Source organism: Trichoderma atroviride, chromosome 6, assembly GCF_020647795.1.
Source record: "Trichoderma atroviride chromosome 6, complete sequence".
NCBI lineage: Eukaryota > Fungi > Ascomycota > Sordariomycetes > Hypocreales > Hypocreaceae > Trichoderma > Trichoderma atroviride.
Genome location: NC_089405.1, coordinates 3,670,856 through 3,696,833, shown reverse-complemented (window position 1 = coordinate 3,696,833; position 25,978 = coordinate 3,670,856). Strand labels below are relative to the sequence as shown.

At 50.8% G+C, this 25,978-nt stretch overlaps 10 protein-coding genes and 1 non-coding gene across 11 annotated transcripts; 4 read left to right on the top strand and 7 right to left on the bottom strand.

Moving 5' to 3' along the window:
- Positions 1-523: 523 nt before the first annotated feature.
- On the top strand, positions 524-1,311 carry TrAtP1_011839 (uncharacterized protein; the record flags this gene model as incomplete). The annotated part of the gene is made up of 3 exons (XM_066115272.1): positions 524-574; positions 973-1,071; positions 1,225-1,311. 3 exons carry the CDS (start codon positions 524-526, stop codon positions 1,309-1,311), a joined length of 237 nt encoding a protein of 78 aa, XP_065971370.1.
- Positions 1,312-2,373: 1,062 nt separating this feature from the next.
- Positions 2,374-3,399, top strand: TrAtP1_011838 (uncharacterized protein; the record flags this gene model as incomplete). The annotated part of the gene is made up of 1 exon (XM_014084883.2): positions 2,374-3,399. The coding sequence occupies one exon, from the start codon at positions 2,374-2,376 to the stop codon at positions 3,397-3,399; it is 1,026 nt and encodes a 341-aa protein (XP_013940358.2).
- A 206-nt stretch (positions 3,400-3,605) lies between these two features.
- Positions 3,606-4,737, bottom strand: TrAtP1_011837 (uncharacterized protein). Its single transcript, XM_014084882.2, has 3 exons — positions 4,670-4,737; positions 4,361-4,604; positions 3,606-4,293 (listed from the first exon to the last, which is right to left on the bottom strand). Exons 2-3 carry the CDS (start codon positions 4,479-4,481, stop codon positions 3,899-3,901), a joined length of 516 nt encoding a protein of 171 aa, XP_013940357.2. The 5' UTR covers positions 4,482-4,604; positions 4,670-4,737; the 3' UTR covers positions 3,606-3,898.
- A 463-nt stretch (positions 4,738-5,200) lies between these two features.
- TrAtP1_011836 lies at positions 5,201-5,286 on the bottom strand. Its single transcript has one exon. It is a non-coding gene; the product is annotated as a tRNA-Tyr (tRNA).
- A 594-nt stretch (positions 5,287-5,880) lies between these two features.
- On the bottom strand, positions 5,881-7,075 carry TrAtP1_011835 (uncharacterized protein; the record flags this gene model as incomplete). The annotated part of the gene is made up of 2 exons (XM_014084881.2): positions 5,881-6,679; positions 6,738-7,075. The coding sequence occupies 2 exons, from the start codon at positions 7,073-7,075 to the stop codon at positions 5,881-5,883; spliced, it is 1,137 nt and encodes a 378-aa protein (XP_013940356.2).
- A 2,707-nt stretch (positions 7,076-9,782) lies between these two features.
- Positions 9,783-11,028, bottom strand: TrAtP1_011834 (uncharacterized protein). Its single transcript, XM_014083456.2, has 3 exons — positions 10,672-11,028; positions 10,503-10,611; positions 9,783-10,441 (listed from the first exon to the last, which is right to left on the bottom strand). Exons 1-3 carry the CDS (start codon positions 10,883-10,885, stop codon positions 9,958-9,960), a joined length of 807 nt encoding a protein of 268 aa, XP_013938931.1. The 5' UTR covers positions 10,886-11,028; the 3' UTR covers positions 9,783-9,957.
- Positions 11,029-11,199: 171 nt separating this feature from the next.
- Positions 11,200-13,285, bottom strand: TrAtP1_011833 (uncharacterized protein). Its single transcript, XM_014084880.2, has 2 exons — positions 12,733-13,285; positions 11,200-12,650 (listed from the first exon to the last, which is right to left on the bottom strand). The coding sequence occupies exons 1-2, from the start codon at positions 12,815-12,817 to the stop codon at positions 11,602-11,604; spliced, it is 1,134 nt and encodes a 377-aa protein (XP_013940355.1). The 5' UTR covers positions 12,818-13,285; the 3' UTR covers positions 11,200-11,601.
- A 1,045-nt stretch (positions 13,286-14,330) lies between these two features.
- On the bottom strand, positions 14,331-16,155 carry TrAtP1_011832 (uncharacterized protein). The gene is made up of 2 exons (XM_066115271.1): positions 15,622-16,155; positions 14,331-15,518 (listed from the first exon to the last, which is right to left on the bottom strand). The coding sequence occupies exons 1-2, from the start codon at positions 16,046-16,048 to the stop codon at positions 14,962-14,964; spliced, it is 984 nt and encodes a 327-aa protein (XP_065971369.1). The 5' UTR covers positions 16,049-16,155; the 3' UTR covers positions 14,331-14,961.
- Positions 16,156-16,744: 589 nt separating this feature from the next.
- On the top strand, positions 16,745-17,290 carry TrAtP1_011831 (uncharacterized protein; the record flags this gene model as incomplete). Its single annotated transcript, XM_014084878.2, has 1 exon — positions 16,745-17,290. Exon 1 carries the CDS (start codon positions 16,865-16,867, stop codon positions 17,288-17,290), a length of 426 nt encoding a protein of 141 aa, XP_013940353.2. The 5' UTR covers positions 16,745-16,864.
- Positions 17,291-20,045: 2,755 nt separating this feature from the next.
- Positions 20,046-21,915, top strand: TrAtP1_011830 (uncharacterized protein; the record flags this gene model as incomplete). Its single annotated transcript, XM_066115270.1, has 2 exons — positions 20,046-20,776; positions 20,886-21,915. 2 exons carry the CDS (start codon positions 20,046-20,048, stop codon positions 21,913-21,915), a joined length of 1,761 nt encoding a protein of 586 aa, XP_065971368.1.
- A 310-nt stretch (positions 21,916-22,225) lies between these two features.
- TrAtP1_011829 (uncharacterized protein) lies at positions 22,226-23,239 on the bottom strand (the record flags this gene model as incomplete). The annotated part of the gene is made up of 3 exons (XM_066115269.1): positions 22,226-22,268; positions 22,324-22,870; positions 22,930-23,239. 3 exons carry the CDS (start codon positions 23,237-23,239, stop codon positions 22,226-22,228), a joined length of 900 nt encoding a protein of 299 aa, XP_065971367.1.
- Between the last annotated feature and the right edge of the window lie 2,739 nt (positions 23,240-25,978).

The following is a 25,978-nucleotide window of genomic DNA, read 5'->3' as shown; positions in this document are numbered from 1 at the left end:
AAGCAAGAAAATCACTCGATCGCAACGCGTGCGCAGGAGGAGAAGGTGGCCTCTACAAAACAAGCTCGGTCGTTAAAACCCCCGCTCCGCCGACTCCAAGTTTTTAACGGCCCGGGTAAAAAAAAACAAATCACAAAAAGAATGGTGACATCGTCGGAGCATCTTTGACGTCCAGTACTCCAAAGATACAGCCGTCGCAAGCAGAATTCCGCCGGCCAGCAAGGTACTCGTCCGCGGACAACCTTCTCTTTTCTGACGTTACCACTAACAAAGAGACGACCATCAGGTGCGGGGTCCTCCAAAGGGGGGTCTCTCCAAGAACTTACAGGGGCATCAGAAGGGGACCTACAGGGGGGCGTGAGGGGAGTTTAGGCGGCACGGCCACTAAATGATCCCCCACTGCGGGGGGAACTATCGGCGCTAAAAGCTGGGGAAGGGCGACGTGCAGCACGAAGCGGCAGCAGGCCGTATTGGGACGATTTGCGCTGCTGGAGGTTGGAATCGTGCGTTTGGGGTGGTTGCGATGCGAGGCGGCTCCGACGCAGCCGAGCGTACATACGAGCTTAATTCCATGGTGTGTGCTGTGCGTGTAATGCGGTGCAGAGTTGAGCTGAATGCGCGGGATATGCGGGAGGGGAAAGGGAAGATCAGGAGATTTAAAGTGGGATATTGCCGGATATTTACTAAAATGTAACAAGGAAGCGATGAATGGATATGGATTAGATATTATTGGCTGTAGAAGCTACTAGTACTAGATATTATCCAGCTTTTGCAGCACCTGGTATCAAGCCAGCAGTCAACTCTCGAAGCAACTTGCAGTCCCAAACCCGAGCATCTAAGTGGTGATCAATCTGTAATAACTCAATTAGTGGTATTAGCGATAAGAGCCCGCTTCCAACACAGCATCTGATAAACATTCATCTTAAGCAAACATTCAGAAATACAAACAAGACACAAGCTCAACCATTACAGCTCCATCTGGCAGTTCCCCCCGTGGCACGGAGTCTCGCATCGGCCCCGGAAGTCGGGCCCAATGTTCAGGCACTTGTCGCACCCGCAAACAAGATCCAGGTGCGTACCGACCTTTTGATCGGCATCGTCGCAGAGACAGATATACAACGCAGACGAGGTGTTTGTTGCGGGGACGTTGTTGTTGCAGGAGGCGTGGGGGGGTCTTGCAGTATGACTCGGCCAGCTGTTTCTGAGACCACGGCTTTTCTATAGCACTTTACATCAGCTCCGTTCTTCTATGAAAGACTCCAATTTCATGTGCATAACATACTCATGCCCATCAGCACAGATGCGCAATAGGTATAGCCGCATTCGCAGATGGACCCCTCCGGCACGGGAGGCTCCCTGGTGGCCACAGGAGGTGGCGCATCCTTGGAGGTGGAAGTCGAGGTGCTGGAGGTGGTTGAAGATTCAGGAACCGGCTGCGGCTCTTGGGAGGAGAGTGGCGGAGGGGGCGTGTCGGGCGTTGGGAGCTGGGGCCTGGGATTGGCGGCCGTCAGTCCAATCAGGGCAACTAAGGCGATGGCCAGCTTCATTCTGGTTGTAAACTTGGTCGTAGAGTGCTTGTAGATTGGATCAAATTAGATGGAGATGTGAGATGTTATTAGTTGTAGGGCAACTAGAGGTAGGCATATGTTCACTATCCCATCTTTATATAGGCATACTTCTTTAGCACTGATGGTTTTGTGTAGTTATAAATAGCACTTCGATCTAAATGAGTAGCACCAGATCATGAAGATCGACAAGAATTAAGCTTCCGTCTTGACAAAAGTGATGCTTGTGTCTCAAACTCGGCTCCATGCTCTGCTTTCATCTCTATATTTCGTCACAACACGCCATTTATTCTACACGAATACACAATTACCGAAACATCACGTATTAGGCTTTTGATTTCGACACGAATAGGAAACAAACAGCCAAATTAGTGTGCAATTTGTAACTCGACATTTATGCCAACCAATTGTAAAGATTAGCCAGCATGACGTATCTTGGAGCTTGTATCTGCTTCTCAGGTTATCGGTCCCGATGAACCGACAGGCAATTTCTAAAGGAAACAGATTTTCTACACTTGATAATTCATCCCAATTGGTTCATAAGCAGGCAATACTCACATACAATTTGCCCATGTGTGAAGCCACGAGTACTCTGTGCTGTGACCTACCCTGCAAATTACTGTATTAAAACACAATTCACACAGTACGCCATTCCATTACTGCTCTGCACAGTGCAAATACCCCGCCGAGTTGCCGACTACCCCTCCATCGGCATTCGGAATCCTCTCGAACCATTATCGCCTCTCAAGAAAATCAAACTCCCACTCTCACATCCCCATCACCACAACCTCTCAGACATCTCTCCAAAATGGCCGACGACAAAGCATCAGGCCTCGCACAGGGCCCCACGACCATCAGAGTCGGCACGCGCAACTCGCCGCTGGCCCTCGCCCAGGCCGACATCGTCGTCGCTGCTCTTCAAGCCGTGCTGCCCGCCTACTCGTTCCCCATCCACGGAATGACAACCACCGGCGACCGCGACCAGACGACGGCGCTCTACAACTTTGGCGGCAAGGGCCTGTGGACGACGCAGCTGGAGGACAAGCTCGAGGCAAACGAGCTCGACATCATTGTGCACTCGCTAAAGGACATGCCCACGACGCTGCCCGAGGGCCTGCTGCTGGGCTGCGTCACCAAGCGGGAGGACCCTCGCGACACGCTGGTGCTGAAGAAGGAATTGGTTGACAAGCACGGCTGGAAGAGCCTGGCCGACCTGCCGGCGGGCAGCATCATCGGCACCAGCAGCGTGCGCCGCATCGCCCAGCTCGCGCGACGATACCCAAACCTCAAGTTCAAGGACCACCGGGGCAACATCCAGACGCGGCTGCGCAAACTCGACGAGGACCCCGAGCTGACGGGCATCATCCTGGCGGCGGCCGGCCTGCAGCGAATGGGCCTCGACGCTCACATCTCGCAGTTCCTCGAGCTGGACAATGGCGGCATCCTGCACGCCGTGGGACAGGGCGCACTGGGCATCGAGTGTCGCGCCGGCGACCAAAAAGTGATTGACGCCCTCAAGCTGATCGAGGACAAGAACGCCGGTCTGGCAACGATAGCCGAGAGGAGCCTGATGCGCGCGCTGGAGGGCGGCTGCAGCGTGCCCATTGGCGTCGAGACCAAGTGGGTTGCGCCGGGCCAGCTGAGGCTACGGGCCACGGTCGTGTCGGTGCAGGGCACAGAGGGCGTGGACGGCGAGGAGGTTCAGACGATTGCGTCCGCGGAGGAGGCCGACAAGTTTGGCGTCAAGATGGCGGCCGATCTGGTGGACAAGGGCGCAAACAAGATCTTGGACGACATCAACAAGAACAAGCCGGCACCACCGCCAGCGAAATAAGAATTGGTGTAGCTTGCTGTACGACTATGTGTGAATGAGACGGAAGGGCAAACAATGGGAATTGGGGGTGTGAATGACATGGAAGGACAAGGTCAATGGAAAATTGGAGCAAGGAAAACATTTGCATCATCATCATTTTAACGACGCACGACAAACCACAAAATGTATACCCTCATCTGATGAAATATGGCATGGTACACAAAATGCGAACCTGTTTGTTTGCTAAATAGATATACAAGATTTAAATCCATCCCCTCCGCTGATTACCAGGTTGAACTGTTTTGATTTTTTTCTACACCATTTCAGGCCAGCTCTTGTCATCATCTTCTCAATGAAGAGATGTGATATTTCTCGCTCTTTTTCTTTTATATCTTCCTCCCCCCTCTCTCTTCTTGTTAAAGGTCACCGTCCCCATATTTCACACCAATATCTTAGTCAATCAATCGCAAAACATGCCCATCGTCTAATCTTTTAGCCGCCCCTCTTTCACTCGGCCTCCTTACTCGGACGTAAACGCCTTGTACGCCTCGGCATCCAGCAGCTCGTCAAACTGCGCCGCGCCCTCCTCGTCCACCTCGACCTTGACAATCCAGCCGCCGCCGGCGCTGTCGTCCTCGGGCACCTGGTTGATCGTGGCGGGCTTCTCCTCCAGCAGGGCGTTTGTGTGGGTGACCTTGCAGCGGACGGGCGCGTTGATGTCGCTGGCGCTCTTGACGGACTCGACGGCGCCGATGGAGTCGCCCTGGTCGGTCCATTCGCCCGCGGGGGGCAGCTCGACGTAGACGACGTCGCCCAGCTGCTCGGCGGCGTACTCTGAGATGCCAATGACGCCGGTCTTGCGGTCGGCCGAGAGGTCGATCCACTCGTGGTCCTTGGTGTATTTGCGGGCGAGGCCTAGAATTGGATATCAGTTAGACATGTGCTGTGAAGTAAATAACAGGTTAGGTATTTAGAAACATACTCAGGCGGGTGCTGGAAAAGCTTCTAAAGGGCATCGCCAGTCGAGCCATCGGGGCAGCGCGGGGTGCAAAGCGCATGGCCACGGGGCGGGCAGCGCGCAGGGAGGCAGCAATTGAGGCCATTTTTGTGTCTGGGGGGGTTTCTCTGTTTGCCGAGGAAGCTTTTAATACAGACAGAGAGAGGAGGTTGAGCGAAAAAAAAGAGTGAAAACAAAAGAGAAGATCGTCAATGACGCCCCGAATAGTCTGGAGTCTAGTCGGTTAATTGTTTGCTCTTATCGGAGGCGCTAAATGGGCTGTTCGGTACGTACTCATGTGGGGTTGATTTGCAGAAAAAAAGAACAAGCCTGGCTTAGTCACCCATCCAGCTGCATATTTCGTTGGACACTCGAAATTAAGAAACCGATGCAAGGCGCCGGCACCCGAATCGCTCCTATTTGGACTACATACAGAGGACAAAGGGCCAATCATGGGCGGTGGATGAAGCGATTTCGCAGCTGGTGCCCTGCATTGCGAGGTGCTAATTGGGTAATCATTACTCTACCGGAATGGGGGAGTATGGGGATGCTCTGATAGCGATAACGGCGGGTCGAGCCGGGTTTACGGAGTTGCAGTGTGAGATTTCTGTGGATTGAAGGATCCTGGGACACGGCATGGAATTATGTCGATGAGAAGAATGGGATAAATCAAATCACTGAGATGAATCATATGGAAAAAGAAGAAGCGAAGAAAAAAAAAATGGTGAAAAATGGTGGCCGAAAACTTCATATCCGCCATAGTCACGATAGTCCATCAACCTCGAAAAGGAACTTGAAAAGGACAAAAAGAACAAAAATAGAAGATCTCCAGAAGCGGAATCGAACCGCTGACTTTTCGATAACCTGAACAATTACAGTCGAACGCCATGAACCAACTAGACCACCCGGAGTTGTTTCTTCTTGAAATAAGGCGTTGTGTATTCAGTTTATAAGAGCTCTTTGTGAAAACGGGTAACTGTATTTTTGCGGCGAGTTTTCAACTTTGCAGCTAGAAACACAGCTGAATTTGGTGCTAGTCCCGCCCTATAGCTGCTAGCTTGGAGCTCTGGAAGCCCTAAAACGCATTAATAGTTGGTTGGCTCTAGTGGCTTTTCCTTTTTTTGCTTTTAGTGATGCACGACCACCCATGTTTAGGTGGCCGAATTCGATACCTGGATATTTTATGCCTAACACGAAGAAGGTGACGGAAAAAAAAAGATTATGATGATCCAGAAGGTGGAGAGCATTGCTTGGGGTCTTTCCTACATGTAGTGCTACAGCAGCGGCTAATAAAGCTATGCTAGCTCGCGCATTAGTGTAAACAAAGTGATTGCGGGCTCATCGTAAAGAGGAGGGATATGGCGTTATGCAGTAGCTGGTGAGCCTTTTCCCAATCATACTTTATTATAAGAATGTTGGCGGCCCCATGTGCTAATTAAAAAGCGTTCAGATCAGGGCCCGTTAATGCAATCCCAGCTTACGATATCAGGATGATGGCTGTTGATTCAAGTCGTCCGTTTAGGTTCAAATTGCCCAAACCTTACACCGAAATTGTTTCCAAACCTCAAACCGAAATTGTTTCCAAGGTTGTATGTGTGTACAACCCGGCCTGGATGGTTGTGAGGCGTGACGTGGGCAGCATCAAGTAACAGTCTGAAAGCTCGAAGGGAGCCAACTTTCGATCCCGCGCGTTTAGACCGCCTGCAAAGCCAATCTCCAAAGTTGCTTAGACAGGAAACATAGTTTGGGTGGCCACGAAGGATTCTATCGACTGCATCGCTTGCCGCACTAAATCCCCGATTCAAGTCGTCTATTGATCCTGTCTGATCAAATCGCAAGCCTAGCAAAACACTAAGGTTGTGTAGTTGCATCCATCGAAGCGGGTTGTCGCAAGGTGTGGCATCCACTGCTTTGTTGATCATGCTAATAGCTTGATCCATGTCATCCATTGATCCAGTCTGCTCAAACCAAACGCCGAGTACTTTTCCAAGGCTGCCTAAAAAAGCAGCTTGCTGCGCATCGTCGTGAGGTACAGCATCTACTGCATTTCTTGCAATGCCAACAGCTCGATCCAAGTCATCCATTGATCCCGTCATCTCAAATCGATCGCTGAGCAAAATCGCCAAGGAAAGAGACATAAAGGGGGAGATGTAAGGGCCTGCTATGCTTATTGCCAGCTCTCCAGTTTCAATAGCCTCTTCTAAATCTTCACGGCGGCCGTGTTGCTTGAAATCTTCATACAGCCTTGATACTTTTTCCCTTAGGCGTTCAAGTTGGATGTCAGTTGCCGGCTTTTCTCTACCCCTATGATTGCTAAGTATTATTTTGGACTTAAAATTTTGAAGTCTATAATGCAACTCACGGTTCTTCCAAAGCTACGGCTTCTATATCTTTCTCTCTGGCCTGAGACTGGCGGCCCCAAATAGTCACTGTATTTAAAAGGCTGCGTCGCCGATTGTAATCTGGATGATGTGCAGGCGTCGCCGCCGCCCACTTCTTCGCCCGTTGTTTTGCCTGCTTAAGACTTTTCATATCTTTTGACTTTTGAAAGTGCAAAAAGCATAAGTAGATGTAAAACTCGATCTGGGCATCGTTTATAGGATCCTCACGCAATTCTGCAAAGGCCTGGATATCTTCTTCGCTTAATCCATTGCAGAAAGACTTTACTTTTGCATCAATATGGAATATTTCCGTATCCATATCAGTGAGCGACATGAAAATAAAATAATTAAAAGATGTAGTATATTCAGGGGAAGTTAAGACAGTATCTTTACAAGGAAATTAGGAATGTCGCTGGGGTCCTGACTTATATAATTATTATTCACTCCCTCCATAAGCACTAATGCAAGGAGCGTTCTCAGACAGCCATGTCTCTTAACACCCTACGCTAAATATAGATACCTACCAAGGCAAAGTTGATGCCTTACCTCATGCCCCAATATGCGTATACTTTGGCGAGTTTTATTGGGTATTTCATAACCCAAGGATTGATACCGCCTTGTAGCCTTGCTAGCAGCCTAAGACCTTGTTTAACAAGCCACCCACCCTATCCCTACTATTCTAGCAAGCCTGATTCACTATTTCATTCATGCATAGAGAGACGAAGCTGCGGCTGTGGTTTCTTTATTACATTCAGTGTGCCTTTACAGGCTTTATTAGGCATTGATTAATACCCAAGGCAACAAGGCAAAGCTACACCTTACATGTACTCTGCCATGCATTGTATCTATCTACTTATACATGTCTTAAAATTTTACCCTTTCAACTCAACACCAGAAACAATTACATCATGGACACATAAGTACTCTATACCTATTATATTCTCTAATTACACCACATCCTTTGTACTTGTATCATCTTCTGAATATGGCTGATAGTTCATCTATCTCTCGAAAGCACTGGGCGATTCGGAATCAACCACTACACTTATAAATCGCGCCTTCAAGGTATCATAAGGGATGTGTTAATAGCAACGAGTATCTCAAGGTGGGGCCCGATCCTATAAATATCTCCATGCTCACTGCGACAACGCCTCCTGACCCATCATCTCGCCTTCCGTTGGAGGATCCACACTCCTGGCCAACAAAATCAAATGTGATGGATGAGCTTGAAGAAATCATTCTAAATGTAAAGCTAGGGGGACCTTGTCTATATCCATTATTTAGGGCACGGCTTGCGCGAGAAGAGCGGCAATAAATCTGCTCAGCAGCTAGGGAACTTGACCCTCGTTCTTTTTTGAAAATGGCCAGCATGGCATAAGCTACTTCAAGGGCGAGATTCTAGCCAGCTATTTGAAAGAGATTGTGAAAAGTGGATTCCTCGTCACCGTTATTCTTGAGCATTCGGCCCGTGGAATATAACCCTGCTGCTAATGCTACCGCCCTGCCGAAGGTTGAAGACTGCTAATTGAATCCTGGGTTGGGTTTTAGGTTGCATACCAGTTACACTCTTTTACTGCAATCTCCACAGCATGTCTTTCTTTCATAGCTTATTATATCCAAGTGAATGATTTGTGGTTTTATAAAAATAGGTTCCATCTCCACCTCCTATCCTGGCATCGGTCTTGTGTTTTCTTCCGTAACTGAGTTGAACATTATAGGCTGCGTCCGCACTTACAGTAGTAGCCAGCGCCTCCTTGATATTACATGATGATATATAAACGCGATGATGGCTTCCGGCTTCTTATATATAGCGTAACTTATCATCAGCCGTTGGTTCATACACGAATCTTTGTACGTGTCTATTACTCATGATGCAAGAGATCAGACCTCAAACTCAATGTCTCTCTCCTGTTGGTCTTCTTCTCAACGTCCTTGCTATGAAACCTTTACAGAATTTTTACGCTACCGGATTAATCATAACAGTCTCTGATTCATCACTTGTTATTGACTTGCTTGTGCATAGTATTTTCCTCCCGTACCTTTTCCCCCTCTGCGTGCTAGCGAAATTGTCCGCCAAGAGGTGTGATCAAAGTCAGGCTCCTTCAGAGGCCCATCTTTATACACTAAAATTACCACCCACTGCACAGGGCAGTTGATCACGAAATGATGTTTTAATTTTATAATATTGCAATAAATTTACGAGTGTGCATGTAGTCAAAAGTAATGATTGAAGAAGATCGCCATGACCCAGCTTGAACTCGTCTTTTACCTAAAAGAAGAAACCAAAACCTTCCAAATCAAACCAGCATAAAGCCCCGAAGAGCAAACCCCCCGATCCTTCAATTGATCCGAGAGCAGGCGCGGATCATAATTCACCAATCCAACTGTTTCTTCATGGAAGAACCACGACACAGACATCGAGTCATCCTGAGTTCTCTCCCAGTATATCTTGCTCCAGCCCAGAGACAATACCCATAGTCGTGGATCTTCTTCAGTAGTCTCAGCGAATCTGATTATAAAAGGAAGCAAGTTCAAATCCACTTCATCGTTCTTGGCTAAACTTGACTTGCCACGGCTGTGGCATAGAGCCTCATAATGCTTCTCCTTCAGAGTATCCATGGGCATAGCAAGGCCCCACAACTTAGAGTTGGTTTGTTTCCCAATGGCCTCAAAATCATGTTCTCATCGCAGCCCAATATCGCACATGTGATATCCTCTTATTGTGTTAGTAGGGCAGGGCAAAGCATGAGATTAAAACGCCCGGTCGTTTCTTGTGGTTGGAAACCAATCTGGAATCCACGACGGCCTCTCATAAAGGCGGCCACTTGCTTCATGCACAGCGAGAGTGACTCTAGTCTCTTGGTCTCCAGCGGCCGTGAACGCATTTTTATACAGAAGTAACCATATTTTCAAGATTTGGTAAGAAGTCCTTGTAGTGAATTGATAAGCACTGAAAGGTAGTGTGTTATGCGATGGACAATACAAATAAAGCGAGTATATCTAGATGCAGTCTTGATCACGATCCGCCACCCTTTGTTTATTCATATCATTGCAATGAATTGACTATGAGTGAGTGTTGTAAAAAATAAGAATTTCGAGCAAACAGCCATGACCCAATATGAACTCGCCCTTGCACGATCCCAATCAGATGCTCATCTCATCCAACAAGAAGAATTGTATCCAGCATGCCAAACATCACCCTCACAACGCAGTCCTCACCACCTTGCCCATCTCGCCCATATCAACCCGATCCACCCTCGCCTTCACCTTTCGCCAAACCGCCTCGGCCACATCCTCCACCGGCCGACTCGCATCCACCACCACCAGATCCTCCTCGTCCTGCCTCCACGACGGGCCCTCAATCCCGCCCATCTGCTGCAGCAGGTCCTGCCCCTTGATGTCTTTCCCGCCCATGCTCAGCGCCCAAAACAGCTCCCGCACCGTCCGCTGCATCTCCTCCTTTTCGTACTTTTCGCTGCCCCAGCCGCCCCGCGACCGCGCCGTCTCCTCGTCCAGGTCCAGGAAGAGCACCACGTCCGGGCGGGGCAGGCCGACGTCTGGCGAGCGCGCCCAGGACAGCGGCAGGTGCGGGTTCTTCTTTGCGGCCGAGTAGACGATGCCGGAGTGGTAGAAGCGGTCTGAGACGACGCTGATGCCGGCGGCGAGGTAGGCCCTGATTTGGGCGCTGGGCGGTGGTCAGCCTTGGCTTTTGTATATCTACATGTATGTTCCTCATGACAACTTACGCAGATTCCCAGCGGTTGGCGCTAAACAGCAAGTGAATGGCATGGTCGTCCAGTTCAACGTGGCTCTTCAAGTAGCCATCAATCAGCTGCCCAATGGCCGTCGTCCTGTCTGCACGGCTCATCAGCATCAATCATTCCCTCCTGCATGCACATGCCACCATCAGCTCACCCGGAAATCGCATCACCTTGGCCGGCCTGCCCTCCTCCACAAAGCGCTGCTCCAGCAGCTTCACCTGCGTCGTCTTGCCGCTGCGGTCCAGGCCCTCGAGCACGATAAAGGCGCCCCTCTTCTTGGTCGCGCCGCTGCCGTCCTCGCCCGCCTGGCCGTGGCTGGAGGCGGTGCCGGCGACGGCGGCGGCGGCGAGGTCGTGGATGGAGGACATTTTTCTTTTTTCCCTTTTTCGTTTCTATGCAATGATTATTTATTATTCATCTGAAGCTTCGTTCATCTCTTGCAATCCCCTTTTACGAGGTTGACTGAGCTGTCAAAGTGTCGAGAAGATGAGAGAAGAGAGAGAAAACAAGAGCTGCTGCGGTTGGAGGGGAGCTGCATGCCTGCATGAGCTTTCACCATCGCCGATAAGATTGGACGCCCGCACTGTGACGCTGTGGCTGAGAGGCCGTGGCTGGTCCGTGCATTGCTTCTCAGTTGTCACATTTATCAATTTACAGAGTCATGTCACACAAAAAGACGGTTAGAGTTCAAACAATACGATTAATCGTGTACGATACTTGCTACTCTGCAAAGACTCTAACAAGAACGGCCACGGACCGGCGCATCAAATCAAGCAACAACTCCTGGTATCACCAAATTCCGCACAAAAACCAGATAACGCCGCCCAGCCCTGAAAGAGAAAATAGAGGGCAAAAAACTGATGCGCCAAAGTCACGGCCTTTTTGAAGCAGGTTTAAACAAAAGAGAGGAAGAACTAATAAAAAAAAAACAGGCCAAACAGTGTCAGAGAAATATAAAAAGAGAAAGATGAGAAAAAAAAGACTCAAACAAAAGGCTCAATGCTTGCTCGCTCTTCATCCAGCGTAAGAAAGCGTACACTCATTCCCTCGTTGAAGATGCAACGTCCATTGCAAACACGGCTCCTCACGGGCTCCCACACGGGCTCCCAGCATCCTTGGCGCTGTCGCTTTCCCATAGCTCAAAGCTCTCGCCTGTGCCTTCAATGGGTTGCAGCACAGCCGCCTTGGATGATGAGTCGTCGGATCTTGAGATGAGGGCATCAATGTCCTCGTGGATCTCGAGCTCTTCCTCCTCGTCCTCCTCTACCTCTGTCTCTTCCTCTTCTTCATGAATGTTTGAGATGCTGGCGAGAGGAGCTTCCGGCTCCTCGTCATCCTCGTGGATCAGAATCACCGATGACTCATCGCAGCCGTCGGCGTAAAAGTCTGCAGCGTTCATCTCTCCCAGTGCAACCCGCTCCTTTTCAATAACCATCTCCTCGCCCTTGGGCTGGCTGGCCGGCTGGGCCGAGGTCTGAGAGACGTCATCTGGAGGGGGAATGTTCTCCTTGTCACGGCCCTCGGCACCATCCCGCTTTGCGCGCTGCTCCGTCTCCTCATCAGACGAGATGTCGAGTGTGCAGGTGCTGTGCTGGAGGAGGTTGGTCATCTCCTGCTCAGGGGTGTCCTCATGAATGTCAAAGAACCAGCTGGACTTGCTCTCAGGCTCAAGCAGGCTAGACATGGGTTTCCTGGCTGAAGGCTTGGGCGTGTACCCGGCAATGGTGCCCTTCAAGGCAGCATCGAGAGAGAAGGGGGCAGAAGAAGCCCCCATGAAGGAGGGAGGGTCCAGACGAGTAGTGCGTCGCCGGCTCGACAGCATTTTTGATCGCTTTCCATGGGTTGGTGAGCGCCCGGCTGGAGGAGGGCAGGACTTGGGCGTGGCATTTTCAGAGCCGAGCTTGCTCATGCATGACTTTGCACTGAGGATGCGTCGAGGCGTTGAAGCGGCCTTGACTGGAGCGGCAGACCGCGCAGGCGTGCTGGCCTTGGGAGTGAGAAAGAAGTTGGAGGGCTTGAGGGCGTCCTTGGAGCTGACGCCCTTGGAGCGCTTGGAGAAGAGCAGCGGATCGACATTCTCGCAGTTGTCAATCTCCAGCAGCTCAGCTTTGCGCTTTGGAGAGACGGGAGCGGCTGAGCGATGGTGTTAGCCAGATGGATTCTCTCATCAAGCCGGGCTGCCATTCTTGACCGCAAATTCATCGCACAAACATACCATTTTGTCTATTTTTGAGACTGGTTAATGATTGAAGACGGGCTCCGTCCAGGGGAGCAAAGGGCTGGCGAGTGACGGCGGCCATGATGGGCGAATTAAAAATAGCGATTCAACTTTGCGATTTTGCGATGCGAATTCGATTTGGTGCGGGATGCGATGATGCGACAAGTTGACCCAGTGAAGAGCACTTTGAATCGGTGGAGAGCAAAAACAGATGATTGATGGCAGCAGATGATGATTCACAGTAAAATAGAGATGAGTATCAATTAGTTGGAAATGAGGCGAGAAACGGCTTTTGCAGATTAATTCTTTTCTTTTTTTCTTCTTTTTTTTTTCTGCTTGTGGTATGTATTCGCTTCAAAAAATCCAGTGTTTAGCGAAACGTCCTCTGTTTTCCCCTTGTTTTTACACCAGACTGAAAACGAACGTGTTTGGCGTGTGTTGTTGTGGCGTCTTGAGAGAGCGAGAGAAGCCTGGAATAAACAATGGGAGAAAAAAGGATGAATGAGGAGGAGGGGAGGGAATGAAGCGCGGAAAGAAGAGAAAACCAGGCCCAAGTGGGACAGAGGCTGTACTAATAAACAGTAAGAAAACACGCCGCGAGAATGGAACGTGAAGCGAGAGCTGGGAGGCGACGGAGGGAGCGTAGCAGGGAGGGGCGCCACAGCACAGGGCGGTACAAGTCAGACGGCGCAGGGCTCCGTCGCTGGAATGTGACTGCGACACGGCTGTTTGCTGCAGAGCGACTTGGGCGCGAGGTAGCGGGGTTGGCAGCCCTCAGGTAGCGCCACACGCATCTGCAGCGGGCGAGTGACCCGCGCGCGCCATTTGCGTTCCAGCAGGCAGCGGTACTCGGCAGAGTCGCCAGTACCTGGTGGTCCGTGCGCGGGCTGGCTAAGGGAGGTACCGCAAGACGCGCCTCACACACCGACGACCTTGACTTGCGCTTTAATGGCCTGAAGGGTGGGGGGGTTTAGCAGCTTCAGGGGAGGGAGAAGAGAACTGGAGGAGGTGCAGTACAAGACAGAGGGATTTACAACAGGGATGCCCATTTCGAGGATGATGCAGAAATGCGAAAATCAATGCGAAGCGAAGCTGCAGGGCAAAAAAGGGCGACAATCCAAGATTTCAGATCACTTCAGCATGGCGAGCTGCAAGACAAGACAAGACAAAGTCGAGGCAGACTCGCGCATCCGCATCCACTCCACTTACACGAAAAATCTCGATCCCCATATCAGCCCTCATTTAAGCTCTGCCGGGGGCACCGCACTTTACGCGCGACTCTGCCGCCAAACTGTCACGAAAAAGCAACCCGCGCTGCAAGGACCCAATGGACGCGTGGGGATGCGCTGCCGCCATGGGATGCGCCCTGGAGCGGATCCCTGGTTGGTGATGCAGAGGTGCATGAATGGCGGGACGGGTGGGTTTGGCGGGATGGAGGAGATGGAAGAGCTAATGAGAGAGCTGGGACGCGAGGTAGACGCGATGATGGCGGCCCAGGAGGGTTACAGCGTTGCATGGTGGATGCAGCAGATGTGGCTATATTTATCTTGATCATCTTGATTATGAAGAGAAGTGGTTATCGTGACGATGCAGCCTTTGTGTAAGTGACATGAATCTCCATGTCCTCATGGCTGCATGCATAGATGCACAACCCTCGCCTCGCTCATACCGCTAGCACCATTCAATAATCAATTTCAGCTTCGTCATGTCAAGCCACTTCGGCTTGCCCCGACGCCAAACCGACGCGTCCATCTTACACCAATCCAATATCAACTCTCCACCCCAGTCGCACCAAGCAGATGCATCTCCCGCAGCCCGACCGTTGATTGGCCGCAAGTCCCGTCTCTACAGCCACTGCAGCTTCAATCCCTGTCCTGGCAATTCTGCCTCATCTGCTCTGCTCATTCTGCAAAGCCTAATGGACTTGTGCGACATGCGGCACGGCATTCTTGCTGCAGTTGCCTGCATGGCATAAGTAGGTAGTATCTGATACATGACTCTCGGCAAAAGGGCAGCACGATGAATCTCGAGTTTCAGTTTCAGCTTCATCTCAACCATGGCATCCCTCTGCGTGTCTGCGTTTTAAAATGCTTGCATATTGCTGTAGCACCATTGCCATTGCGAGCCTCGTCCAACCTCTGATTCTCTTATCCAAACCCCTGCATCCATAGACGCCCTCGACAGCAATATCAAACATCAATGGATAGAATACAGCGACAGCACCACCTAAGCGCCCTTTTGTAGCGCCAGCTGCTGGTCCACCAACCCGCCCAGCGTCTCGCCCAGCGGCCGCCACCGCATGCCCAGCACCGCATTGTCCACCCGAAACGGCGTCGGCCCATCCTCGTCCAGCCTCGTCTCCAGCTGCGGATACGCCGCCCTCACCCACTCGCCAATCTCCCTCCAGCTCGTCGCCGCGCCCGAGGCCACCAGCTCAGCCTCGCCCGGCTTCACGTCTGCCGCAGCCGCCTTGAGGCACAGGTCGGCCACGTCGCGCACGTCCACAATCACCGCCGGGAACAGCGGCGCCGGCAGCTGCAGCGACTGCCAGAACCAGGCGTTGATGCCGTCCAGGTCCGAGGCCGTCTTGCGCACCAGGCTGGGGCCCAGCACAAACGTCGGGTGGACGGTGATGAGCTGAAAGGCCGGTTTGTGCTCTGCGGCCCAGTCCAGCGAGGCCTGGTGGGCGACAATCTTGGAGGCCACGTACATGGTGCCGTTTTCGCCCTTGCCGCCGGGGAAGACCCTGTCGAGGTCGATTTCGTGTCGCTTGCCGGTGTTGGCTGCTCGCTGTTAGTGATGGCTGCTGGCTGATGCAATTTGTTGCAGTGATTATGCATGCTCCCTTTCCATACATCACCAACATGCATGCAATCCTGGACTCACCTGCCACAAACGTGTCTGTGTTGCGAAACAAGTCCACCGGGCCAATGCCCAGAATCGAAGACATGACAATCACCTTGTCGATGCTGCCCACCTTGTTGGCACTCTCCAGAATCGACAGCGTTCCATTGCGTGCTGGCTCGAGATAGTCTTTCTGCAGATCTGCTCCCTTGCCAGGCATGGGCGATGCCAGATGGAAGACGACCTTGACATCGTCCAGGGCTTTGTCGAATGCCCCGGCCACTGAAATGTCAGGCACCACCACAAACTGCAGCCTTGAGACATCCTCCTGGAAGATGCCCTTGAGCGTGTCAATCTGCTCTGCCTTGCGGACGCTCACTCGCACGTTGTAGCCGTCCCTGAGCGCGGATGCGACAACCTGTGAGCCAATGAAGCCCGTTGCGCCGGTGACAAAGGCAAGATTGGACATGATGCGTAGATTCCAAAGGTTATAATTACAATAACGTATTTGTTTTTGACGTTGCACTCATAAAATAATGCTTCACCCTGTTCATATATAATAAATCTGCTCTACATCACGTACAAGTGCATCACTAATCGCCCGTCTCTATCAACAATACCGATTTTGTAATCAAACAACGATCACTAATCAATAAACCAACCAGACAAATCTCCATTTATAACCCTCTTCTGCACCTCCACGCCAACATCTACGCCCGACGATTGGGCAATTACCTCACCGCCCCGACTCGACTTCCTCGGCCATTAGCGCTGATTCATCCTCCTCCACCCCGAGTCATGATCCTATCGCCAAAGGTTGTACAACAACGGAAACTATCTGCGTGCTGTGATGCTTATATACTCATCGATCCTCGGCCTCTTTCCTTGCACGTTTCTTTCCGAGGTATTAGTGTAACTGCACACAGGATCGAAAGGCTCACATACCTCCTGAAAATAGCAATTTCCTGAAATAGCAATTTTATGATTAGTAGTGTATCAAAATGCCGAGATGATGCTGTATTCGCCTTTCAATGCTAGTCATCTGGCCCATAGATGCAGACAATGGCCCCGTTTCGGCATAGCCAAGCGTTAGGATCGTATTCGAACAAGTCCAAAGCTATAGTGCTGATTCCTTGCGGACTTATAAAGACTGTAATGCCGCAACATGAAGTGAATAGTGAATACTTATAGTCACCAGTCGCCATCTTCTCGCTGCAATTCTGAGTTCCCAACACTCATCAAACACTTGCTTACACTTCACTTACATCTCCAACAAACCGCAAACATGCCTCACTGGCTCATCTACCACCCCCCCTCCGTCTACCAGGACACCGAGTCCAAAGACTCCCTAGCCAAAGCCATCACCGCCTTCTACACCGGCGTAGGCATGCCCGCCTTTTACGTCGTCGTCCAGTTCATCGAGGTGCCTTTAACCAGCACCTACATCGGCGCCCAGACCAGAGACGCCAGCGACAAGCCCTTTATCCGCCTCGTCGCCACGCACATTGCGCACAACTACCCCAACGACGATGCCGTGATTCGTGCGGCTGGCGAGAAGTTCAACAAGCTGCTGACGGCGGAGATTAAGCCCCTGGGATATGACTGGGAGTTTCACATTGCCGAGACGGATAGGCGGTTGTGGAAGGTTAATGAGTTTACGCCCCCGGAGAGACGGACTGAGGGGGGAGGCGCTTTGGGTCAAGGAGAATAAGCCGGTGCCTTATTGATAGATGTCCCGGGATTCAGAAATACGTTTTTGACAACGCAATACTCCATACTGCTTCTCTTGACCCATCTCGGGCTATATTATCTAGTAGCTGGTCATAGCCAATCGTTGAACATCACGTATCCTGTATTATATGATATCCATCACAGATAGCCGTGTAATCTATTCATACGTACCAGAACTCAATCATATCAGCCCTGTCACTTCCGTTTTGCTTGTAAAGTGAGTATCGAGTCTAATTGCAAGCAGCAAGAATACATGTACCTGGCCTCCCTCTACAGCATTTTTAACCCTACAACAGGCTATCAGTTACTTATTATTGCTGCCTCACTTCATTCTCAAATCTATTCGCAACAACCAAAATTAGATGAGTCCTCCTATTTGCACCGTAACATATTCCTACAGTATTTGAACCGTAGTGGCCTAAAGTGGCCCGTGCGTTAGAATTTTCTAAAGTGTTAATTATTTTACAGAATTATTTGAATAGCAATAGGATTTTTTTAAAAAAAAATTTAAAAACTTATTACATAAACTTTACTATATAAATTATATATAAATAATTCTTTTTAATTATATAACTTTAAAATAGCTATAATATATAGGTTTAAAAAGTGAAATTTTAAAATAAGATTTTCTTTATTAATTTTTGATTATATAAGCTAAAACTTTAAAATTAAATTTTTACTTATATAAAATATATAAAACTCTTTATGCACTTATTTTAAATAATATATAGTTAGTAAAATCTATAAGTAAAGTTTTTATTAATTTTCTTAGCTTATATATATATTAAAATAAAATTAAAAAAAAAAGTTTTATATAAATTAAATAAGGCTTTATTTATATATATATTTTTATAATTTTTAAAAAATTTACTTATTATACTATAGGTATAAGAAAACCTTAGTGGTTTTGGAAAATTGTAGTGCACGGGCCACTTAGCGCGGTGCACAGGCCACTACGGTTCAAATAGGAATATGCTATAGTGCAAATAGGAGGACTCAATTAGATTATTAACATCACTTGATTGGTTCATTGTGGAAAAAAAGTGGTGACCTATCACGACTGATCGTTTCGTCCAGCCGCACTCTTCACAGCATTTTTCACTCTCCCCGAGGCCTACATTATAACAGATAATGTCACTTGATTGGCTGCTGGCGACTTAACATTTTGCCTTTTTTTGACATTTCCACAGCCTTCGTACTTAAACTAGATACCTACCTCTTAGTCGGACCTAAACTCCTAACTAAACGACACATATCACAACCACTAGAGTTAAAATCCACTCGGAGGTTAGAAAATGCTTGCTGAATATGTATCCCATCTCTTCATGAAAGCATCTTTCCAGGTTCTGTCTTGGACGTTCTCAACCTCATGGCTTACACATCTGTCGCCCGAGGCCCCACATCTTTTAGCTTCCGCATCTCAGCCCGGCTCCAAAAGAGGCCACAAGCTTCCGCACCATCTCTCTCTTAGCGGCCATTCTGCATACCGTTTGCCTTTTGCAGAAATCAACATGTCGAACCAAACGAGTCCTAGTGTGTTTATATGTGTGATTCCAAATAATATGTTCCCTCAAGCCTATACAATAGCTGGATTAATCAGCGAAATTTGGATAAAGGATTTACAAGCACTGAGCCCTTCTACTTGATTCTAAGCATCTTTAGTTCTAGGCACCTGCGAGTCCTCAAAGAGCTTGGTTACGTGTATTAAACTTAATTCGCCATATCATCTCTCGCATCAAATTAGACTCTTGCTATTACTTATTAAGAAGAATATGCCGATTCTTCACCAGACTTGCCCGCGCAGCTATATAACGCCTCTGCCATCACAACCAGACTCTTATTCTATCCAAGGTCCCACAGCCGTTACCGTGAGTTGTGCTGTATCTTGCCGGGGCCTACCCTACGCTTCATCTTTTCTTTTTCCACTCATACTTATACACGTGTCGTAGAGGTTATACGCATCAAACATGGCGAAGCCATTCTAGTGGATGAAATCAGTGTTGATGGCGTGTCTGAAGATGCCGCCCGTATCAGAGTTGCACGAAACGTAATAAACAGCATAGTTGTCAAGCACCCAATACACTTGCCACGAAAAAGTCAAGTTCTTTATTAATACTTATTTTCTCTATAATTCAAGTCGATCATGACTTCATCCCCATCTCATGATATCATCCTCAGTTCTGTTAATCTACCAGGCAACTCGCCAAGCTCGCTACCAAACAAAACTTGCAATGGGCTTCAAAAGCAGCTAGCGCCCAAGTTGCCGAGATGGCGACAGTTGACAACTTGACTAGGAAGTTACCAGGTACAACAAACCCGTCTCAATTCTACAGCAACAGTTATCATTAATCAAAAGCACTAAATCTCAACATTTCACAACACGAGCAAGCCCTCCGCTAAACAACCAACTCATCATGAGACTTTACAAGGATCCGCTAATTAGTCCCCCCAAAAGCATGCTTTATGCTTATTGGCTCCAAAACTAAAAGCTCTTTGCAACGGTTTCTATTTTTACACCAGTTCCGCATCAAAAGAGGTTAAAAAAGGAAATCTCACTCATCCCCGGTCTAGTTCATTGCCCACCGCTTAATGTGACAAAACGCTCATCATATAATATGAAAAGAGCCTCATTTCATCGGCGGGCCCACCGCTTCAAGCAACCCAACTCTTCTCAACGTCTTAAGAAAACTCATCTCTCACGAATAACCCTTCACAAGTAAACTGGATAGCGCAACATGTCCAAAAAAGTCTCCTGGCACGACCAAATCCTCCCCCCTCTCAACCACTCCAACTCGGAAATCCGCGTCCTTCAAATCAAGCCCGGATTCCCAGACTCCCCCATCCGCTGCACATTCCACGTCACCTCTCTCGACAACCTAGACGTCTCCTACGAGGCGCTGTCCTACGCCTGGGGAACCGACAACCAAAACACCACTCACGAGGACATTTACTTTGGAGACGATGATGACGACACCAACAAGGTCGGCGTCACCCTTCCGCTGGCCAATGCTCTCCGCCAGCTGCGTCTGTTGAATGGGCCCCGCCACGTTTGGGCCGATGCGCTGTGTATCAACCAGACAGATAATCACGAAAAGTCCCTTCAGGTCAGCATCATGGGCCGCATCTACAGCACCTGCACGCAAGGCGCCATCTGGCTCGGGCCCCTGGGTGAGGTGCCTGAGGAAGATGCCCAGGCAGCCCTTGACACAATTTCCTGGATCGCTGGCGAGCAAGAGGCTCATTCGTGGATGGAAGTCAGCGACAGTGAGGAGGATAGCGAGGAGGAGAATGATGAAGATGAAGATGAGGATGAGGATGCAAACAGTGATGAAGATGAACAAGATGAAAGTGAAGACGACGACGAAGACAACGACGACGACGAGAGTCAAGACTCAGACCACAAAGCCTCCGCCCTCAAACGACAAACCGCCGCCGCCGCCTTCAAAACGCTCTTCCACCTCCCCTGGTGGTCCCGCATCTGGACCGTCCAAGAAGCCATCCTCCCCCCCCTCGCAACCCTCTACTGGGGCCCCTGCCAGATCCCCCCGGTCCACCCTCGCCAAGGCCGCCGACAGCTTCTTCGACGACTCGGCCCCAAACGTCCCCGACGAGTTCTGGCGCAACGCCGCCATCGAGAGCCTCACCGTCGCCCTGCGCGGCCTCGGCGCCTCCCGCGAGGAGGAGCTCTTCATGCTGCTCTGGCGCTGGCGGCACCGCAAAGCCACGGACCCGAGGGACAAAGTCTACGGCCTGCTGGGCTTTCGGCACGACGTCTCGCTGCCCTCGGTCAAGACGTGCGATTACACCGTCGACGTGCGCACGCTCTACCACAAGGTGACAATCGACCTCATCAACATCAGCACCGATCTCCAGCCCCTATTGGGCCGCGGCGGCGAACGCTCCGAGATCCCCGGCCTCGCCTCCTGGGCCGTGGACTGGGACGGCGTCAGGGACCCCTCGATGAGCAGCGAATGCAGCTTCTGGGACCATTACCACTGGTGGCACTATGGCGGCTTCACCGCTGATCGCGGCATGTACGGCGTCGGCGAGGGCTTGCGGGTCCAAGGCGACGACGACGTCCTCCGCGTGACTGGTCTCCGAGTAAGCAGGATTGACATGGTAGAGGACAATGCCCCAGAGGAGATTGAAGTGCCGGAGGAGGTCTCAGTCGCGGCACTCTACCGGCTGTATGGCGACCGATGGGGCGAGCTCATGGCCCGGTATCATGAGCAGTTTCCCGACAAGCTCTTCAGTGGCGGCATGGTTGCTTTCCTCAGCTTAATCACCGGTAATCTGGTAGCAGATGGTTCCGAGGATAACAACGAAATTGCCGAGTGGGTTCAGAAAATGCTTCGCACTCATATTCTCTTCATCACCGACGACGGGCGGCTGGGACTGGGCCCGCGAAATGTTCGCCCAGGACAAGAACTGTGGATTGTGGGCGGGTGTAGAATACCTCTAATATTGAATCCTCTGCCCAAAGCATCAGACAAAGAGTCTGAGGTGAGTGTGACATTTCATAGCGAATGTTTTGTGTATGGGATCATGTCAGGAGAGGCATTAGAAGGCAGAGGAGACCAGGTAATAGAAATCCTGCTCCGGTGAAGACTGACAGCACTTGATAGAGGCCAGTTTCACGTGAATAGCAACAAGAGCGAGCGACATGTTGAGCGTGTAAAAATATCTGATATCACTATCTGTAATCTATAATGCCAAGTCAATACACCCACAACTCCTATTCCGTGCTCCAACCATCTTTACTGCCCAAGTTGATGAAGTCGAGTAAAACTTGCAATGGAATTCATCACTTGACCAGCCTCTATATGATGCCCCGATCCACCAGCAACTGCATGAACAATAGCATCGACCTGCGTAGAATTTGCGAGAGGGGCGTCCAAGTAGAGCTCGTGGGAGTCTAGCGAGCGATGGGGGCTGTCCACTGTGAGGAGGGCATTGGCCTGAAAGAAATGAGCAACGCCAACAGCAGGGGTTTCTGGGACAACGGGATCCTACCCAGTCTCGTTCTTCACAGGCACTGGTCGCGGTGATGTGGCCCCCAGGTCGTGAGGAGTAGGCACGGTAAGAGCCGCGCTCTCCATGTCGTCGCCAAGATCATGATCACGCTGTTTGGCTGTGCTCGCCGTGGCAAAGTCGTCTTCCAAGGTGTGCATAGGCCGTCGGATAATGGCCCTAGGGGGCAGGGGCTGGGCATTGGCTTGCAAAGTGTATTGATACGGATTACCTTGGACTTGCCCGGGGCTGGCCTGCACACGAGGAGCGGCCTGTGGACGAGAAGCAGCCTGGAGACGAACTGCTGGAGTAAGCTGCGCTTGTTTGATGGGATAGGCCATTGGATCGTAGCAGATATACTGCGTGTCGTCCACCTTTTCGCCTTGATTGCCACCTCGGGTTTGCTCGCGGAAGATGATTTCTCCTTCAGCTCGCACAAGGGTCCGACGGGGAGAGCAGCAGGCATCACAATAGTCTTGACAATCATCACCGTCAATGCCGTAGTACCTGCGGACGGACTTTTGCAGCGAACCCAGGCAAAAAGCGTAGACTACAGACATTGTCAGTGTGCTTGCGTCCTTGGTTGAAGCTGGTATCGACAAGACATACATGGAAACCCTAGTGCAAACCCGGCGCAGTCGCAATTGCAATTGCGAATCTCGGGTATGTTGGTGGCATCGCGGCCACTGGCGGCCATCTCCAGGCGAGTCCACGTCCGCGAGTAGCTGTAACAGCAGCAAAAGACGCTCTCCGAGGGGCATCCAAGGCAGCAGGCGGCGGCGGCATCGTCTCTGCCCCAGACCCATGGGGTTTGTCCCCCTTGTAGACGAGCATTGTCGACGCCATGGACGAACTTGAGGTTGTTTGGGAAAGAGTTTATGCGAGCCTGCAGGTCACCGGATCCAGGGAATGGGCACATTTTGACGAGCTGCTGGTTGATCCATACTCAACACGCAGACGGGAAGCAGCTGGATGGGAACGGCAGGGCTCAAGAAGACGGGAGTAGCAGCAAGTGAAGCCAGTGCAGCAAACGCAAAGCTGGAAGATGAAAGAGAGCGGGAGCTGAATGGCCAGAGCTGGCGAATAACGATGATGCTGGGGACAGTTAAGTTGATAACGAGAGCAAAAAATGTGGTGATGAAGCGATGATGGCGATGGTGAAGAAGAGAAAAGCAGAAATTGTAAACTGAGTAGAAAACAACAACACGCCTACAGTCTGTTGAGGCGAATTAGGCGAGAGGAAGTGGCGCCTCATAATTGAGGCAGTCGAGATGCTCTTGGCACTGGTTGCCCAAATGACGAAATGCAATGTACTTGCTGTGTACTTGAGTTGTGGCCATGAACAGTATATCGCGATAGGTAGCTGCCAAGTTTCGATGCTCAGACCGCACCTACACTCGCTAGACCTGGCCTGTAGCAGTTGTACGCTTTATGTCGTTTATATTTCGTAGATGCGAAGAAGATGAAAGAAAAATGAAAGCTGCATGTGCCTCTACTCTGCCAACAGCATATTCAAGACGTTACAGTAGTATAATGATTCTCGCATGCCTCGAATCTGCAAAGACAGTTACGCCGACTGCGGCTCTCAGACAGCAAATTGACTCTCAAACGACTGAGACATTGTAGGGTCCAGCTGAGACTATGGAGCACTCGAGATACAGTTGTCGGTGAGATGAGATGCTGTCTCGGTTTCTTTGTTGTTATCGACAGCATGAGCACAGCTACAGAATAATGACTCGGGTCTGTACAAGGCAACCAGGCGCTGAGGGGCCGAGATCCGGCGGAGAGCAGCAGCTTCGCTAGCGACAGCCACTGGTGGATTAATCGCATGTACTTTTGCTCCCACAGTGACAGACGCTGAGTACGTGTCTCATGGAAACAAAGACGCGCAAAATGGCGCATGCATGTCACTCTATTGATGTAGAAGCGACGCTTTCCCATCACAAGACAAAGTTTCTTTGCGCACTAAGCAGCCACATCTCGATAGTCGGCGATGCTAACAGGCCTTAGCAGCGCCTCTAGCACATCTCGAGCCTGGAACAAACTGCCGAAATGGGCACCTCAAAACGCGGGGATTGGGCCACGGGCATCCACACCTGGCGCCACGGGCCACGCCACAGAGCGTCTTGAAACCCGGGCCATTGAGAGTCGAGCCCCTGAGCGGGAGCAGTCAATGACTCGCCCGGGGGATGGTTGTTGAGGGCTTTGGTCTTTGGTTGAGTTGAGTTGAGTTGAGTTGAGCAGGCACTATAAACTGCAGTCTGTATGGCAAGCGTCAACCGATCAAGACTGTGCGTTGTGATGATCGGACCCAAGAAGTGATGCCACGATTCGTGCAGAGTGGCCTGTGTGCCAAGCGCGTATCTCCATGTCGTCAGTCATTTAACTGGCAGCGCTTCGTTATCAAAGGCCAGTGGCGATCCGCATGGGTGGCCAGGGGCTGCTTGGCTGATTCAGGGGGAAGACGGGAAAAACATGGTAAGAAGAGAGAACAAGAGAAGATTAAAGGAAAATATGCAGCTGGCCAATCGTGTCTGTCGCTTAGGGTGAATGAAGAGCAGCCCTCAAGCCATGCAGCGTTCATGCAGCCACCCTTCACAAAGCCAGCGATCCGTTGCACGAATGCGATGCGAGCCAATCTGTGCTACATGACTAAGGGCACGGGCAGCGCCGAATGGATACAGCCTCTAGCAGCGCTCTAGCACAGCGCCAGAGCGAGAGGGACCGTTCGTACTCGCAAATGGCGGGAGGCGAATGCAGATGCCAGGCACTCGGTCCAGTAGCAGCACGGCAAACGCGCGTGGTCGTCCAGGATCTGGGCCGCAGTCAAGGGGAGGATCCTGGGCCTGGGAGATGGCAGCGAGAAACCGGCGGGGACGAATTGGTGGTTCGCATCTGATGTGCTGATGTCAAGGCTACGTTGGCACGGAGGACATCCTCCAGCATTGCAAACGAATCTGTACATTTGCTCCGTCCGTGGCCTGCCCAGCGCGAATGGCCGTGCCGATGTTGCGAGGTAGCGTTATCTGGGCATCATGCCATGTCGCATCGCCATCTGCAGCATCTGTTGAAACGAGTTGGTGTATTCGTACTCGCCAAGGGGGGGGGCCGAGACATGTGGAAGAAGACGAAGGAGGAGAATAGAAAAGAGAGACAGTTGGGCAGTGCTTGTGTCACGCTGCTTTCATCACTCGCCGCACAGAAGCATCACATGCATCTGATATGAGATCTTGATAGCATCTGCTTCACTGTCTGCTCTGTTGTTGCACAGCACTGTCCCATTCCAACGCCTGCCTGTACTGTAAGCAATCACCACAAGTCCAGCACTCTGGGTCAAAGGAAATCAGCCATCATCTGCTTTTCTCATGCGAGCCAGGCCCATGCCCGCGCCAAATCCTTTCATCTGGGCACGTTTCGCCCCCCCCCCCCCCCCCCCCCATCCCTGCAGACGCCCCAAAAGCCCGCCCCTGTAGCTGCACTAGTGCTGCTCGCATCTGGTGCTTTCGCAGCACTAGCAGCATCGGCTGCGAGCTGCTGCAGGGCACCAAGCCCACTAAAGGCAGAGACCCAGGCGGCCCAGGGGCGCTAAACGTGGCGGAAGGCCGACCGTTAGTGGGCGCTGCTAGTGCCGTTCTAGGCCCTGCATGGCCCGAGCGGC

Excerpts from the sequence above, each read along its gene's own strand:
- TrAtP1_011837 (XM_014084882.2), bottom strand. The coding sequence starts at position 4,481 with ATGGCCTCAATTGCTGCCTCCCTGCGCGCTGCCCGCCCCGTGGCCATG. Across the intron at positions 4,294-4,360 it reads CTTTTCCAGCACCCGCCTGA|GCCTCGCCCGCAAATACACC; the intron begins GTATGTTTCTAA and ends ATCCAATTCTAG.
- TrAtP1_011834 (XM_014083456.2), bottom strand. The coding sequence starts at position 10,885 with ATGTCCTCCATCCACGACCTCGCCGCCGCCGCCGTCGCCGGCACCGCC. Across the intron at positions 10,612-10,671 it reads CAAGGTGATGCGATTTCCGG|ACAGGACGACGGCCATTGGG; the intron begins GTGAGCTGATGG and ends TGAGCCGTGCAG. Across the intron at positions 10,442-10,502 it reads GCCAACCGCTGGGAATCTGC|CGCCCAAATCAGGGCCTACC; the intron begins GTAAGTTGTCAT and ends ACCACCGCCCAG.
- TrAtP1_011833 (XM_014084880.2), bottom strand. The coding sequence starts at position 12,817 with ATGGCCGCCGTCACTCGCCAGCCCTTTGCTCCCCTGGACGGAGCCCGT. Across the intron at positions 12,651-12,732 it reads TCTCAAAAATAGACAAAATG|CCGCTCCCGTCTCTCCAAAG; the intron begins GTATGTTTGTGC and ends ACCATCGCTCAG.
- TrAtP1_011832 (XM_066115271.1), bottom strand. The coding sequence starts at position 16,048 with ATGTCCAATCTTGCCTTTGTCACCGGCGCAACGGGCTTCATTGGCTCA. Across the intron at positions 15,519-15,621 it reads CACAGACACGTTTGTGGCAG|CCAACACCGGCAAGCGACAC; the intron begins GTGAGTCCAGGA and ends AACAGCGAGCAG.